The sequence below is a fragment of the Corylus avellana genome, chromosome 2 (assembly GCF_965113065.1).
Source record: "Corylus avellana chromosome 2, dhCorAvel1.hap1.2, whole genome shotgun sequence".
NCBI classification, from domain to species: Eukaryota; Viridiplantae; Streptophyta; class Magnoliopsida; order Fagales; family Betulaceae; genus Corylus; species Corylus avellana.
This window is the reverse complement of record NC_142491.1, coordinates 10,568,335-10,583,701: the sequence shown is the minus strand read 5'-3', so window position 1 is coordinate 10,583,701 and position 15,367 is coordinate 10,568,335. Positions and strand designations below refer to the sequence as shown.

At 37.0% G+C, this 15,367-nt stretch overlaps 1 protein-coding gene across 2 annotated transcripts in view; it reads right to left on the bottom strand.

Moving 5' to 3' along the window:
• The window catches only part of LOC132167794 (transcription regulator), a 43,643-nt gene extending 31,418 nt beyond the window's left edge, over positions 1–12,225 (bottom strand). For both annotated transcript variants that reach the window (XM_059578823.2, XM_059578824.2), the window contains exons 1-17: positions 11,948–12,225; positions 7,076–7,373; positions 6,707–6,935; positions 6,238–6,574; positions 5,993–6,106; positions 5,756–5,884; positions 5,479–5,670; positions 5,189–5,383; positions 4,757–4,894; positions 4,020–4,142; positions 3,674–3,927; positions 3,169–3,272; positions 2,166–2,260; positions 1,850–2,089; positions 1,326–1,514; positions 1,137–1,218; positions 913–980 (exon numbers count right to left, since the gene is read on the bottom strand). In XM_059578823.2, the coding sequence (XP_059434806.1) occupies positions 913–980; positions 1,137–1,218; positions 1,326–1,514; positions 1,850–2,089; positions 2,166–2,260; positions 3,169–3,272; positions 3,674–3,927; positions 4,020–4,142; positions 4,757–4,894; positions 5,189–5,383; positions 5,479–5,670; positions 5,756–5,884; positions 5,993–6,106; positions 6,238–6,574; positions 6,707–6,935; positions 7,076–7,373; positions 11,948–12,046 (2,886 nt within the window). In that variant the 5' untranslated portion in view covers positions 12,047–12,225. The remainder of the gene's footprint in view (positions 1–912; positions 981–1,136; positions 1,219–1,325; positions 1,515–1,849; positions 2,090–2,165; positions 2,261–3,168; positions 3,273–3,673; positions 3,928–4,019; positions 4,143–4,756; positions 4,895–5,188; positions 5,384–5,478; positions 5,671–5,755; positions 5,885–5,992; positions 6,107–6,237; positions 6,575–6,706; positions 6,936–7,075; positions 7,374–11,947) is intronic.
• Between the last annotated feature and the right edge of the window lie 3,142 nt (positions 12,226–15,367).

The following is a 15,367-nucleotide window of genomic DNA, read 5'->3' as shown; positions in this document are numbered from 1 at the left end:
GTCAAAGGAATGGGGAGTCCATGGATCATCTTCTTCTCCATCGTGAGGCAAAATGTGTCTTATGGAATGCTTTCTTCAGTCACTTTGGGATTTCTTGGGTTAAGCCTAGATGAGTTATTGACTTGTATGCATCTTGGTGAACTATTGGTGATACCGGAGTGTTGTGTGTTTTTGTCTTTTATGGTGAGGGAAATGAATGATAGGAGATTTGAAGATCGCGAGAGAACGATGGAGAAGCTTAAGTTTTTTTTTTCTTCAATACTTGTGAACAGCTACTTATGTTTCTCCTTTAGTTCTAAGTTTTCATGATTTTCTTGTGTTTTTTTTTCTTTTTCTAGTTAAGTGTTTTGTCTTTTATACATCCTATATACATGGAGACACCTTATGCTTTCAATGATATCTCGATTACCAAGTATAAATTGTATTTAGAAAGAGAGAGAGAGAGAGACCCAAAATGCTAAACCAAATATGGCATATCAGGAGTACCAGAAATCACATCTTTCAAATCAGCACAATATAGTTTTGCCTTGGCTACCAGACCAAAATTGTGTATGTCAAAATTCACTTAACCCAATTGAAGAATACAGAACTTAGTTGCACTTGAAATACATGAAAACCAGCTGGTTGTTATGATAATGGACGTGAATATTAATCTTATAATAATGGAAGAACAGATACGACACACTGCCAAGATGAAATAGACCAGACAAGGGAAAGTCTCCAAGCACAAAATTTCAAAATACATAAAATAGTTTAAAAAGGAATGTAGAGAACAAAACTGCCACTGTAGTACATGTATTGTCAAATGCTAAATATCTCACAAATCAAATCTTCAACTCAATCTAACATGCATTGACTTGCACCACATGTGAACGTTTTTCAGTGAAAGTTAAAGAATGTGGAATTGAGTACCTCTATGGGAGTCTCTCTTTTCTCGGCTGCAGCAACAAGTGTTTCAATGTTCAGAGCAGAGCCAAATCCTGTAAAATTGTGTTGCATAAGTATGACTAAAGTGATGAAGCATTTAACTAAAACAAAGACCTAATAGCATATTGCAACTTTTTTTTTGATAAGTAATAGCATATTGCAACTTTTATAGAAGAACAAGCATTAAATATGAAGTACAAGAAAATTACTGGTAGAAGTAACTGCTCGAGAAGGGCGAACAAAACCAGATGAAGAAGAAAGCATTGGCGGAGCACTTATAGCATTCTGTAACTGCAATTTTAGCAATAGAAGGAACACTGCTTAGAAGGGGAATAAAAATGATACAGAAGAATGCTGGCCAGAAGGAAAGAGAGAGAGAGAGAGAGAATGAGAGTTACCTTCTGAATACTAGAAGCATCACCTAAATGAACAGCTGAAGATTGCCCTACAGAAGATAAGAGTGGTTTCCCGTCATTAGATGATACTGCAGCTGCTTTATGACGGTCTTCAAGACTTTCATTTCTATGTTGAAGCTGCAGTGGGGACGAAAGTTGCTGCCCAGGCTGTATGATGCTAGAGCTATTTAGCTGCAGTCATGACCCAGCATATAAACAAAAGGCATTGATTATTCAGTACACAAATCAACTGAATAACTGGTTTAGCCAAGTAAAAGGGTCCCTCAGTTTTTCGTACTCAAAATACATTATAGTCAATAATGCAATATAGAGAATGAATTATTAGAATTGAATTTGTTTGACCGATTGAAAATGCATCCTCAAACAATCCATTCTACAATTTCTATAGAATTTTTCCAAAAGTAATTTTGCTGACCAGGACAGCCTTATGAAAGTCTACTCCTCTTAACTTCATTTTCAATTAAGTTCAGATGCGTGACACAGGTCAAGAGACAATTGCTCTTTACCTCCAGATTTCCTGAGGTAGCCTGAGTGGAACCATGGTGATTAACAACAGAAGCATGGCTGCCTCCATCCGTGTCTGAATGGCCTGATGAAATCCTTGCAAGAGCCTGTTCTATGAAAGCAACAATATCTGAATGAGTCCCGCGCAGATGGGATATCTGTAAGATATGGTTGCAATATTGTGGCCACTCAATCAGACGATCCACAAACTGCTCCAAAGCCATAGTCCCAAACACAAACATCTGCACAGAAAGAAACCATCATTAATATCATATAACAATAACCGATGAAAGAAAGTCAATGAAAAATGATACCAACTTTTGAATCTGCAGGTTTGCGTAGAGCATCTAAAACACCACGCAGAGCAATCCCGAGTGTGAGATGAGTTACAAGCTGGTGCTTGATAACAGAGCCTGAGATATGGTTAAGAACCATAGCAATAAAGCAAAAGAAAATTCATTTTAAAGACACATAACAGTCTAACAATGAAAAAAGGTGTCTGTTAATAAATCAAAAGCTGAATAATATACATCACTGCAATTAAAATCAGGCTAAAAATAAATTTTGATGAAGTCAATGTCGTTAATCGGCTGAAGACATGAAAAACAAAATATGACTTGCATATATCATATAAATCCAAATTGCATAACCATATAGAGCTGAGCACATTCAACACAGTCACCATTAGAAGACTACTGAAGAGAAGATTAACCAGGGTAGTGAGTCAGGTAATTCTAACAATGTAGTGAAATCCAACACTGTAGTTAATTGTCACCATAAGGCCAAAGAGAGAATGTTTTCAGAAACTGATGATCTCCAACTTTCAAGGTGGTTCGACTAAAAAAGACAGCTACATGTGGAAAGTAGGCCACAAATTCTGATATCTCTCTGGTATGTCCTAAAGTTAAATGTGTCAGAATGCATCCTTTAAGATACGAGTGGAGTAGATGCAAATGTTATTGCTGCAGATAATCATAGCAAAAGTCCAAAGACAAAAACATGGTTTTATTCACAAGACCCTTTCAGGCAATCTCTCTCTCGGAGATTTCTACAAGGCTGAGCTATTACAAGACCAAACAGAAAGAACTTAGTTCAGCATACCCAAGAAATGGAGAAATGATGCTGAAATTTGAAAGTGCTCATGTAGCATATTAACTCAAGCTGTTTCAATAAGATTAATTCTGAGTACAATAAAAGGATATGAAGTATCAGCAAATTTTATTATGTATGTATGCATAAAGTTTTTTTTCTCCGAGTAAAAAGGGTCAGGGTCATTATAGTTAAGTTAATAGTCATCTGCAAATTTTATTATGAAACTTACCAAACAGAACTGCAGCAATTTTGAGCTGCCTCTCGGGATACTTGGGGAAGAATCTGTACTCCTCAAACAGATTTGCAATCATGCACTCAAAAATTAATTGTTCCCTGTCAGTTGGTGCAGAAGACCCTTGAAATGTTAATTCCACATTAGAAAGAAAATAAAATTTTAATGTGAAAATAGGTGACATCAGCAGATTTGAACAAAAAGCTCCCTTAACCAGACTTTACCCATTTTGGAAAATAAAAAATTGGCACAACAAAATTCCAAAGACAAAAAACCCACTTAGACCTCGTTTTCCAAAGGCAAAAACACGGAAAGACAATTAGCATTGATGGGAACTGCCATCAGATATATGAGAAAAGATAGCCATATCTCAATTGGATAAAAGTACCATGACAAAGAGTCAAAGACAGAGTAGCCTTCAAAACCTGGGGTTTCAAATAATACAACAATATTCTGAGATATGAAGTAACCAGGTGAGTAAAAGCTTTAACAGGCATTACACCTTTTCACAGAGGATTCCTTGAATCGAGCAAGCATTTGAACCATTGCTTCAATGGTCAACTGACCAGAAAACATTTGATGGAAGTAAGAGTTTGCTTCAGCCTCAATATCATCTGCATATCCATCAGACGTTGAAGAATCTGTAGCCCCACCATTCTGCAACCTTGGATTAGAATCCATAGTTGTTACATGCAGCTTTTCCATCTCCTCAGCAAGCTGCGTAGAGCTAATCAAGCCTGTATGAGCTTTAAGGACCTGCAGTAAAAAAAATACAGAACACGGTTACAGATAATCAAGAACAAGACTGCATGTGGATTGACAGATTGACCGAGTTGCAGAAGAAGAACCTTCAAGAAGGTAGAACTAGTCTCTACATAGAGATTCAAGACAGCACCGGAATGATGGAATGTTTTGGTGGAAAAATCCTGTGATCCACCAAATTGAATCTCCTTCAAGAAACTGAGGCACTCCTGAAAGGTCAAACTATGCACTTCAAACCATATTTTTAATACAGTTGCTATATTTCTTTTCCAATAATAACAAAAATAAAGGCTCCGTTTGTTAACATTCTTGTTTCCTGTCTTTTGTTTTCTCTTCTCAAAACAAAAACATTAACAAACAACCTAAAGACAAAACACTCCTAAAAACACAAAAACAATGTTCAACTTTATGTCACCTCATAACACTTTTTCAAACCAAAAACAAAAAACACCCTCTAAACACACATTACAAACAGAGCTAAAACTTCTTCATCCTAAAGTCACTTTTTGCTTTCCTTTTGGGATGTTCCAAAATGAGCGCCATTTTCAAAAAGTCAAAAGTACTTTCTATATGCTCCCACATTAACCCTCCCTATTCAAAAAACCAACCGGTAACATTAGCCAACCTCTAATTGAGGGTCAAGGGCATTTAAGAAAGCTTATTGCACTTACTAATCTTCACCAAAAAAAAAAATTGTACCATTTGAAACCAAGATACTCGTTTTTGGGGAAACAGTGGATATTCAAAATGTACCAAAAATTGGCACTCTCACGGTTATCTGCACTATTTACAGGTAGCAGATGCAAGAGCAACTAATTATTACCTCAAAGAAAATATCTTTATATGTATTTAAATTATAACTGAGCCACTTCTCAAGGTCTACAAGTTCTTTTCTTGACGCAAGAGCTGCCAATCGGATGGCATAAGAAGAAGGAACCATATCTAACACTGCTGATATAATCTGCATAGTAGACAAGAGCAATGAGTACAGAAGCAGGAGAAATAAAAAATCTAATAATGCCAAAATCATTAGACATTCAAAAGGGTATATCTGGATAAAAGAAGCTCAAAGCAATGAAAAACTAAAGCACAATGGAAACTTCACAGCATCAGACAGTATTTCTAGTTCTTTGGGGAGATCATCAGACCGATCAAGAGACTAATACTACAAGCATATTGACTTTTGAGTTTAAAAGCAATATAATGCAACACACAAACAGGAAGGCAATCAACCATGAGTTCACTCAAAATTTACCTTTAGCTCTTGGCAGATCTCCAATATTCTAGTCATGCTGTCTGGATCAGAGTTGAGGGCATCTATAAATCCACGCAACACCATATTGGGATTAACATGCCAGAGGTGAAGAAGCATTCCACTATTCATGGCATTTTTTACTATAACCGGGAAAACACTAAAGGTCACTTCATACTGGAGGAGGTTATAAGCAGTCTGCAAAACACATGCAAAATTTATTAACCAACCAAAAATATTTGGAAAATGATGAAAACCATCAATGACCGAATAGAAAAGGCAAACAAAAGTACATTAACGTGTGCCATCCCAAGAAGTAAGACTTCAGGACAGTGTTTAATAGGATATTCAACGATCAACTGAACAGAAGTGGCATGACCCCTCTCAGCTAGTTGACATAGCACGTCCAAAAGGTCAAGACACAACCATGCATGATTAGCATGTCCAAGTTGTAGCTTATGGCCATGCACTGCATCAATATCAGCCTGCAACAATTATCGGTTATTTACAACAATCAAAAAGAGATAGCTCAAGGAAAGAAGTAACAACTGGATACATATGGCATCATACCAGCTGCCTTGCAGAATGGGCAAATGTAAATATTTCTGGTGGTGCTGAAACAGCATATTTAAGAAAAGATAGCTGACCCTCTGTATTCTTCCAAACAGAACCACAAATGGCATGGAGAGGGAATGGTTCCTGCGTAATCCAAAGATTTAGAACTAACATGTTTCTCATATGAAATTCACATATTTATCTTACAACACATTTTCTGTGTGTAACTCTGCACATGTACTAAGAATATACCTGGCACGCGCGCTTATATGCAGTCATAAAAAAAGAGAATGCCTCCTGATTAGGAAAGTAGAACCCCTCATGGTCCATATTTTCAATAACTCGTATCCAATTGGTTCCAGGAGCCTGTATTCAGCATACATACTTAGGTACAAAAGACACACATACAAACTAGCAATCATTACGATAAAAAAATAATAACAATAAAAAATAAAAAAATAAAAATTTGCAGCAACAAGAACAAAAAATAAACTCACAAGTTGCTTGATTGTATCTATGACAACATCAATATTCCAGGAGTCCAAGGATTGCAGATCAAACAAAGTGCTGCAACCAAGAGCCAAGCTAAGCGTTGAAAACATGCTCTGATTGTCCTCAAGACCAGCTTGGGTGCGGGCAATTGTGCCAAGTATTTTAGACACAGTAATCTCAGTCAGTGGCAAGAAAAGAGATAAAATCTCTTTGCACTGTGTTGCATTAACTGTGCACCCATAACCTAGTTCCTTCATAATATCTCCCATGCTCATTTCCTTCTCCATTTCTGCTAAAATAGAATCAAAATCTTCTCCAGAGTCATGGAACAAATCCATATTCCTGTAGCAAAAACAACAATCAAAGTTATTTCTAGATGATACCTTTAGAAGCAATAAACAAATGGGCAGGGCATCTTTTTAATCAACTGCACAACTTTTCTAGAAGAAATACAATTAGAGAAAGATTTGTCACCTTAGAAAATTGGCCTCACGCAATTCATCTGAAAGAAGCGGCGTTAAAACAAATGGGGCAACATCATTCGACTGCACGAAAGATAACATCTGCATAAAGGAATCTAAATGCTTGGAAAGGGCCTCAGACCGCTGGAGGAACATAACAATATTCTGAATTCGCTCAGAAGAGTTCAGTAAAACAGGATTCGCACACAATTCCTCAATCTGAGCCATACAAAAACTTTTTCCTAGATAACACCAAAAAAAACAAAAAATCCCCTATTAAAAGGTGAAAAACATACACGCGACAATAAGTGCAAAGGAAACTAACTAAGCAAGAATACATCCCGGTATCAAGATTTTACTTCCACTTAAAATCGAAACTTACCACTCATTCTGGCTTCAAGGTTTTCAGAATCTGACAAAGCGAGACCAATGGCAATTTTTTCAGATACAGACAGGTGCAGTGCATTAGAGAAATTCTCTAGAGTTCCTTCATTGATCTCTGCGTTCCTTAGCGACTCAAAAAACACCGTGCTGAAATTTGGCTGGTCCAACAGGTATCTAAAAATTGATGCAACAACTAATTCTAGCTGCATGTTCTTTGAGTCTGTGCCGTAAGAGTTCAGATGATCAATGCATGCTTGGAGCAGCATAATGCTTCCCTCAACTCCATATTCAACAAACTGCCAAAAAAAATAGACCATATCAGTGCATTATCCATTCAAATGCATAGATGAAACTCAAAAAACCCTTATTCCAATGAATTTGGATCTGCTTCATGAATACCTCTTTCTGCCTGAGCAAATTATCATCACTTCCAAATTTTTAAAATTATACAAAATTTACAGAGGCTTGACCAGCAGTTAAGCATGCCATAAACTTCAGACAACCCCTCAAAATGGGAATGTAAAAGATTAAATTTTAATCATTGCCAGCATATTTATGTCTGAAATAGACTGCACAATAGAAATCAAGTTAACAGATTTTACATATAAATACAAGTTTCCTAAGGAATGGACCAGGTGCTAAGGTTTGAGCCTTATCAATTATTTAGAATCAACACTTAAAAAAATATTACACACCAGTATTTTCTCTCCCCTACTCCCTTGTAATGTTGTGCTAGTGGATTTATCTATTGAATTCTAGGTGAAGGTGATGACGAGCTCCAAAATGTCTTTGCGTGTATGTTCTTTCTTCTTTTTAGGTTAGTAAGATAGTTTTCTGCCCTACTTATCAAAAAAAAAAAGAAAAGAGAGTTTTCTACCCTAGCGGCGGCGCTGTTAGGTGTTGTGCGCTAGCTCTGGTGAGCCACAATGGAATGACGCTTCTCCATAGAAGCGAAATCCTTTTGCCTGTCCGCGAAGGAAGGGTGTCCTGATCTCCGTTTGGAGGAAAAGAGAAAAGGGTTCGTAGGGGTAATTTTCGTGAGTCAACCTTGTGCTTCATGGTTGGTGGATACGGTTGAGGAGGCGAGTCAATCTTTGTTGAAGGTTGATATTGCGAAGTCATACCGTGAGGGCGATAAGGCTCTGATGGTGCATGGGGGTGTTAATAAGGCAGGTGGTTTCCTGGAGGTGGTTGTCTTTGTTGACGGAGGTCGTAAAGGAATCATTTGACTACCTGAGGGCCATGGTGGGAGGGGATGGCATCGGTTTGCAAATGAGTTGCAGAGGATGTTGGCTCCACAAGCCTTTGTGCACCCTGTTCCGGGGACGCAACTCAAGCTTGGTTTGGGAGAATCCATCTCTGGATGTCATCCTGGGGGCTCCTTTGCAGAGGTTCTTCGGCTGGCATCTGGTTCTGAGGTGCTTCCCGTTGGGAGGAGGGTAAGATCTTCGCAACCTCTCGATCTTTTCCCGGCGAAGGACTCTTTTGAGCTGAGGTACGGAGATTATGAGTCGCAGGTGATGATGGATTGTTTTGAGTTGGAGTCGCGAGAGCCTGCTAATTCTGTTACATGTTCTATCCCGGCAGCTGATCATACGAAGAAGAAGAAGAAGAAGACTAAGACGATGCTAGGTCTTTTTCGTTCTAATTTGGGCCGGGTCCTAGCTGGGTTAGTTAAAGGACTATTAGTTGGACTGGGTGTATTACCTTTAAGGAAAAAAGAATGGGTTTATTCTATTTTTTTAAAAGGCATACAAGATCTCGGGTTTGGGTCTTTCCTTAAGCCCAAACACGCTGGGTATCTTAAGTCAGGTTGGCACAGGGGTATGAAGCGTCATGTTAAGTGTTTGCCTAAGTCTCAACAGTGCGGGTCTGCCTCGCCGAGAGATGTTGATTTTCCGGCCGCTCGTAGGGAGGCGTGTGTTTCTGAGGCATATGCACCAATCGCCGGTGGTCTAGCCTGGGTTTCCAGCAATGATTCCGAGCTTGCATTGGTGGGGCAGTCATTGGCGGAGGTGCATCCGGAGTTACCTCAATAGGGCTGTGCGTCAGGGTCTGTGAGTACCATGCCTAGTATTGGGGATCTTTTTTATTTCTTCTGTCTCCACTGTCTCCAACGGTGGTCTTTGTCCATCCGGTGGGAGTTGATGTTGTTCCGGCGAAGGAGGTTGAGCCTGTTAAGACTGCTTCGATGAAAGGGTTGCTACGTCGAGGGTTTTTAGGGTCTAGAAATGCTTCTTCTTCTTCTCTACCTAGGATGAAGGAGGCTTCATCATCGGCAAAGGGTTCTAAGGTTGTAGTCAAAGATTCACAGATTTATTCTTCTTCGAAGAAGCACGCGGCTGAGCTGGGTTTGAGAATAAGCGAACCTTTTCCTCGCATGTCGGAGAGTGGTGCTCCAATGTACTCCTCTATTTCCAAATCTCAAATAGGGTATGTCCGGAGGGTGAAGGAGAAGATTGCTAAGCAGTGGCATAAGAACAAGGAGCTGTTTGCCGAGGTTGTAGCGGAACCTTCGGAGAAGGGGGTGGAGAACTATTCGGAGGTGGTGCGAGATGCGGTGAAATTCGCCTCCAGTGTGGGACTGTCTAATGGTGAAGGAGGTGATGAGAAAAGTCATTTGAATCTCTCTTCGAAAATTGAAGAGGAGTGGGAGCCCTATACCTCTAAGGTAAAAGGGAAGAAGGAACTCAAGAATTTAGAATGCTCCATCAACTATGAGGCTAGAGAGAGACCTTCTCCGGAGAGGTGCCATCGCCGGCGGGGTTGTGTTAGGACCAAAAATGCATTTTCCTTTCCTCCAGAGGTGCATTAGGGGCTTTGTGTTTTTTTAGGGCTGGTGGTGGTTGTGGGCTTCAATCTTTGGGTTTTTTGGGTTCTTTCTTTGGTTTACCGTTTTGTTGTTGTTACTATTTGGGTTTTTGGGGTTGGGACTTCTTGGGTTTTGTCTTTGGGTTTAAATTGGGCTACCTATGTATACTTTCTTGTGTACTTAGAGGCGCATTGCGCTTTTTTGGTTATATATAATTTACTTATCAAAAAAAGACTACATTTTTCCTGATATGTCTATACATCTGAAATAAACAAGACCAAATTCATGCAATGAATTATTAAGCATATCTTTAACTTTTAAGAGATTCTAACCTAAAAAACAATATTAATAAGATATAAGCATTCATCTGTGTTTAATGTGGTGCATTTGGAGAAAACACAATGCTCAAAACTTCAAAGATTGTGAAAAGACAGTGTTGAGTTTTTTTTATAAGTGATCAATATATCTTTTTTAGTCGTTTTGGGTTGTCTTGGGTTATGCCTAGAAGTGTTGTTGATTTGCTTAATTGTTGTGGTGGTCCTTCGGCAGGCCTAGGAGTGTTGCGGTGTGAAAAATGTTGCCCACATGCCTCTTCTGATGTGTATGGAAGGAAAGCAATGATAGGTGCTTTGAGGACAAAGAGAGGACGTTGGGGAAAATTTTATCCTTGTTCTATGAAACTTTGTATCTATGGACGGCAGCGTACGTGTCTCCTCTATCGATTCGTTTTAGTGATTTCCTAGTTCGTTTTGCCCCTGCTAAGGTGGCTCCTTTTGTATACTCCCAGTGTACTTAAGGGCGCCTTACGCTTTTTATGAGATTGTTTCATTACTTATCAAAAAAAAAAAAAAAAAAAATTAAAAGTGTAAGATGCTCCTAAGTACATAAAAAATATACAAGAGAAAACACCTAGTTAGAATGAGCAAAAAAAAAAAACAAATAAATCATGATAACTAATCGTCAAAAGAGAAACAAAAGAAGTTGTCCAAAGATACAGCGTTAGAGTTAAAAGCCATTATGCTCAAGTCTCTTTATGTTGGGATTCCTGCTTATAATTGTTCTTGCTTTTCTAATTTTCTAGAATTTATTTATTTGTGTTCTTCTTCTTCTTAGTTGTGTGTTTATTTTGTATACTTCTTATGTACTTGGGTTGTGCCCCTTTGTGCTTTTTAATGATATTTGTTTACTTATAAAATAAATAAATAAAAAAGGATACAAGCAGATAGTATCCATGGTGACTTTTCAGCTCAAGCCTGTATAAGTTACATTTCCGCCCAATCTTCTACTTTGTTAATCAATAGCATCATAGAGCAACTAAACTTCATTTTCTTTCTTTAGTTTCATTTTCTCTTGTTCATTTTCAAGGCCTAAGTATGGAAGTTATGGTAAGCACGGTAGTTCCATTTTTCATTCTTTTAATAAAATCACTCTCCTTTCTATGTTTTACAAATCCAATATCATTAGCAATCTAGTAATTCTCTGTACCAAGAATACATTCATGCAGATAACTTGTCCAAACCTATTAATTTTTAAAAAGATTACTCAGTCTTCCAGTCCTCCAGTCTTCCCTATCCTTCTTTGCTAGCATAGCATCCAGTAACAATTTTCAAACTGCATTACCAATTACACACTTATCCTGTCCAAAAGCAAAGCTAACTATATCCTCAAAATAAATAAATCAATTGAGTTTCCAAAAATTAATTTGCAAATACCCATCAAAACTACCTCTTAATCTTTTCCTCCTTAACCAGTCATTGGAGTCAACCCACTCTCAAGTATATTTAATCCCACGTTTAATCAGATTCAACCAATTTAAATAAGGCACAATCTAAGCCTAGAAACAGAAAGAAGCTAGCGCAATCCACACAAATGAAAAAAAAAAAAAAAAAAAAAAAAAAAAAAAAAAGTGAAATTATTAGGTTTCCGGCTAAACCAACAAGGGAAACGTAACATCATGATGATATTACAACCTAAAAAGCATAGCATTTTACAAATAGAAACATAGATAATCTGGTATTCACATATACGCATACATGCCGAGAGAGAGGGGGGTAATACCTGACGGAGCTCACGAAGAACAGAGTCGGCGTTGGATTCGTCGAGGATCTGGAGCAGGTACCGAATCTGATTCGAAGCCGTTGACGAAAACTTCAGCATGGTGGCGAGTGATTGAATTCTAGGGTTAAGGGTTAGCAGAGAGAGACTGAGTCTGTGAGAAGAAGATTGGGTGAGGAGATTCGGAGATTCGAAGGGATGAAGAATCGTCAAGAAACGGAGAGGAAAGGCGAGATTTTGCGTCTGATAGTGTTTTATAGAGTAAGACGACTGGTTTGGTTGCGTAGGGAATGTGCGGATTACCGGCGGGTTTTATACGATGGGTTGAACATGTTTTCGAGTGGGTATCAAATACCATTACAATCCCGACTCTCGAGGCCATTACATTCACAGTGGGACCATAGTATTTTTAAAGAAATATATATATTATTATTTTTAACTCACAATTATTTATAATATTGACATCTCAATCAATTCTTCTTAAAAGAAAGAGATATACTATAATCTAATAAAAATTTTATATTTTACCCATAAAAATTTATGTGATAAGATGTCACATTATTTTTTTGTGGAGAAAAAAAAGACAGAAAAAAAAAAATGTAGCATATTGCCACATGAACTTTTATGAGCAAAGTATTAAGTTTTTATTAGATACTAGCATATCCCTTTCTTTTAATAAGAATAATGTCGTATACCACACAAATATCTCACAAAGTTAATGTGACAAGTGACAAGGTCTAATCATTTTTTAATCAGTCATCATTAAAAAAAATTTATAATAACTATTAAACCTTATCATATCAGCTCTGAGAGATGTTTATTTGAAATGTATGATTACTCTTTTAATAATGATTGATATAAAGGTTGAGTAAAATTGTCTTGTCGATAGTCATGATATTTAAAAATTTAAAAAAAAAAAAAAAAAAAAAAAAAGTAGTTCTTTAACATTACTCCTTTTTCATGTAACAAAAACTATAACGATGAGAAGGACTTTAAAAAAAAAAAAAAAAAAAAAATGTTGAAATATTTTTTTCTAATTTTGTTTGAAAAAAAGTGTTTTAATGTAATATAAATGTGATAAGGGTTGGTAGGTGTGAATCGTGTGATTCATATTTAAATAAAAATTTAATTTATGGGGTTCACTTCATCAACTTATTTGGTTCGGTTTTCTAATAAATAGATATTAAACATGTTTACTTTGAAAATAAATAAATAAATAGGTGTATAGCTTACTTCTTTTATATATATATATAAATGGTTATATGGCCAGGCCACTTTTGACATAAAGAGAATGTCAAAAGTTAGCGAAGAATTGCCTGGCTGCTTCTCAAACAAGTAGCCCCTTCGTGATATAATCTTGTAACCCAAGTCGGGCACTTAGCTAGTAGAAAGTGGTCGCACGACGACATTTAGGGGCCGACCTTAGAGCACTAGCAGCAGATGCTCTATAAGCTATTTCTTTATTTCTTATGTTTAGAAAAAATTTCAAAAAAACTACAACAATCTACTCACATCAGATTTCCTACATTTAATCAACTCTCAAAGTTACTATAGTGTTTCCCAAAATATACAGAACCAAAAGTAGTTTTTTATACATTATTTTAATATAAACATTTATCTTTCATCGTTTTGTCTTTAATTGAGGATTGTGTTGAGATTTTGTGAAAAAAGTGATAGTAGGTAAGAAACTTGTATTTTGTAAATAAATAATATTTTAATGGTATATGGAAATTTCACAGGAAACAAAAAGTAGTTTTGTACCATAAACTTAAGGAAAATCAAATGGAAGCTGCGGCTAATACTCTAAGTGATTTTTTTTATAATCATTGGAGTCTTTGGCAACCCAACACTTTTTAAAATAATTACAAAAATGCTAGAAAATGACTATTTTTTATACTAGGCCCCCGGCAACATTAATTTTTCACACCCCTTTCAAAATTATACTATTTACAAATATTTTTAAAATCTTAAACAATGACTCTCAAACATGCTACATGTTACACTTACTCTTACTGATAAAATAAAGCTTCATATTTTTTGGAGGTGTTTGTTAAACACTCTATCACTGTTCATTTTCCAGGACACTGTTCATGAATAAAAAAATAATAATAATAATAATAATAATAATAATTGGTATGGAAAAATGAAAAAGTAGTATTGGAAAGTAAAAAATTTTGTTTTATAGTGATTATTTTATTGGAATAGTAATAAAAAGTAAATAATATGATATAAAAAGTGAATGAATAGATATAAAAGTGAGAATGGTTTTTTTGAAAAAAATGAAGTGAATAGTGTGGTGGAGAATGAATAGTGCCAAGGTGTTTGACAAACACCCCCTTTGTTCTCTCTTGAGAGAGAAGTGAGAACCTCCACCTTCTCTCTAAAAAGAGCAAGGCTTTTCTATCTCCTAGTGAGGCTTTTTCTTCAACTCCAAGAGAGGAGGATGGATCTCTTTCTCTCCCCTCCTCCATTTCCCATTTTTTTTCTTCCTTTCCTCCTTTCCTTTTCTTATTCTTGTTGCATCCTTTTGTTTTCTACTTTGGTTTTTGTTTTCGTTTCCTCCAAATTAATAAGACCCTTGCAGCTCAACCTCCACCTCTGGCCCACCACCCCTCATCAGCCTTGTCTTCAGACGTGCCCCACCACCATGCTCTTGGGCCTCATCGCTTCCCGCCATTCTCTTTTGTTATAATATATTGTGTGAGATTTGATTAATTATCAATTGATAAAATCAAATTTCACACAATATATTCTAACATCTTTTGTGTCATCGTCTGACCACCACACGCCGATGTGTAGCCCTCAAGCGCCCGAACGTGGATCTCACTCGCCAATGAGTGTCTTCCACGTGGACTCCCCTCACTTGTGCGTGTGATGTCTAGTTCACTGCTCCACTGGCCCCATTCACCAATATTGAAGTTGTTTAATCCTGTTTTGTTGTTTTTCTTTTATTTATTTATTTTTAGATGTAGTCTCCATGCACTTCGGCTATTTTTCTTGCTTAGGGTGGCTTCTAATTCCGGCGTGTGGTGGTTGGATTTGTTTGTTGTGGTGTGGCATTTTCGGTGCTTATTTTGTTACCGTGGTTATGGTAAGGGTTTGGAAAGAGCAACGGGTTTGGAAATAGTTGCTCTTTTGGAGCCCTTTGTTTTGCCTATTACTGCAGTCCTTTGTGATCGTTTTGATTTTCTTAATGGATAGGGTCATTTATTTGATTCTTTCTCGTTGGTTACTTTGTATTTGCACCATATTTTAGTTGTTTTTAGGTTGCTCACCTGTGTTTGGGTGTTTATTATGTAATTCTCCTTTCCCCCTCCCCGTATTGAATAGAACCGCCCAAAAAAAAAGCCTAATGCCATTTGAGGGAGTCAGAGCAGTGGTAGCACCTACTCACTATATATGCACCGATGTTGAAATCATATG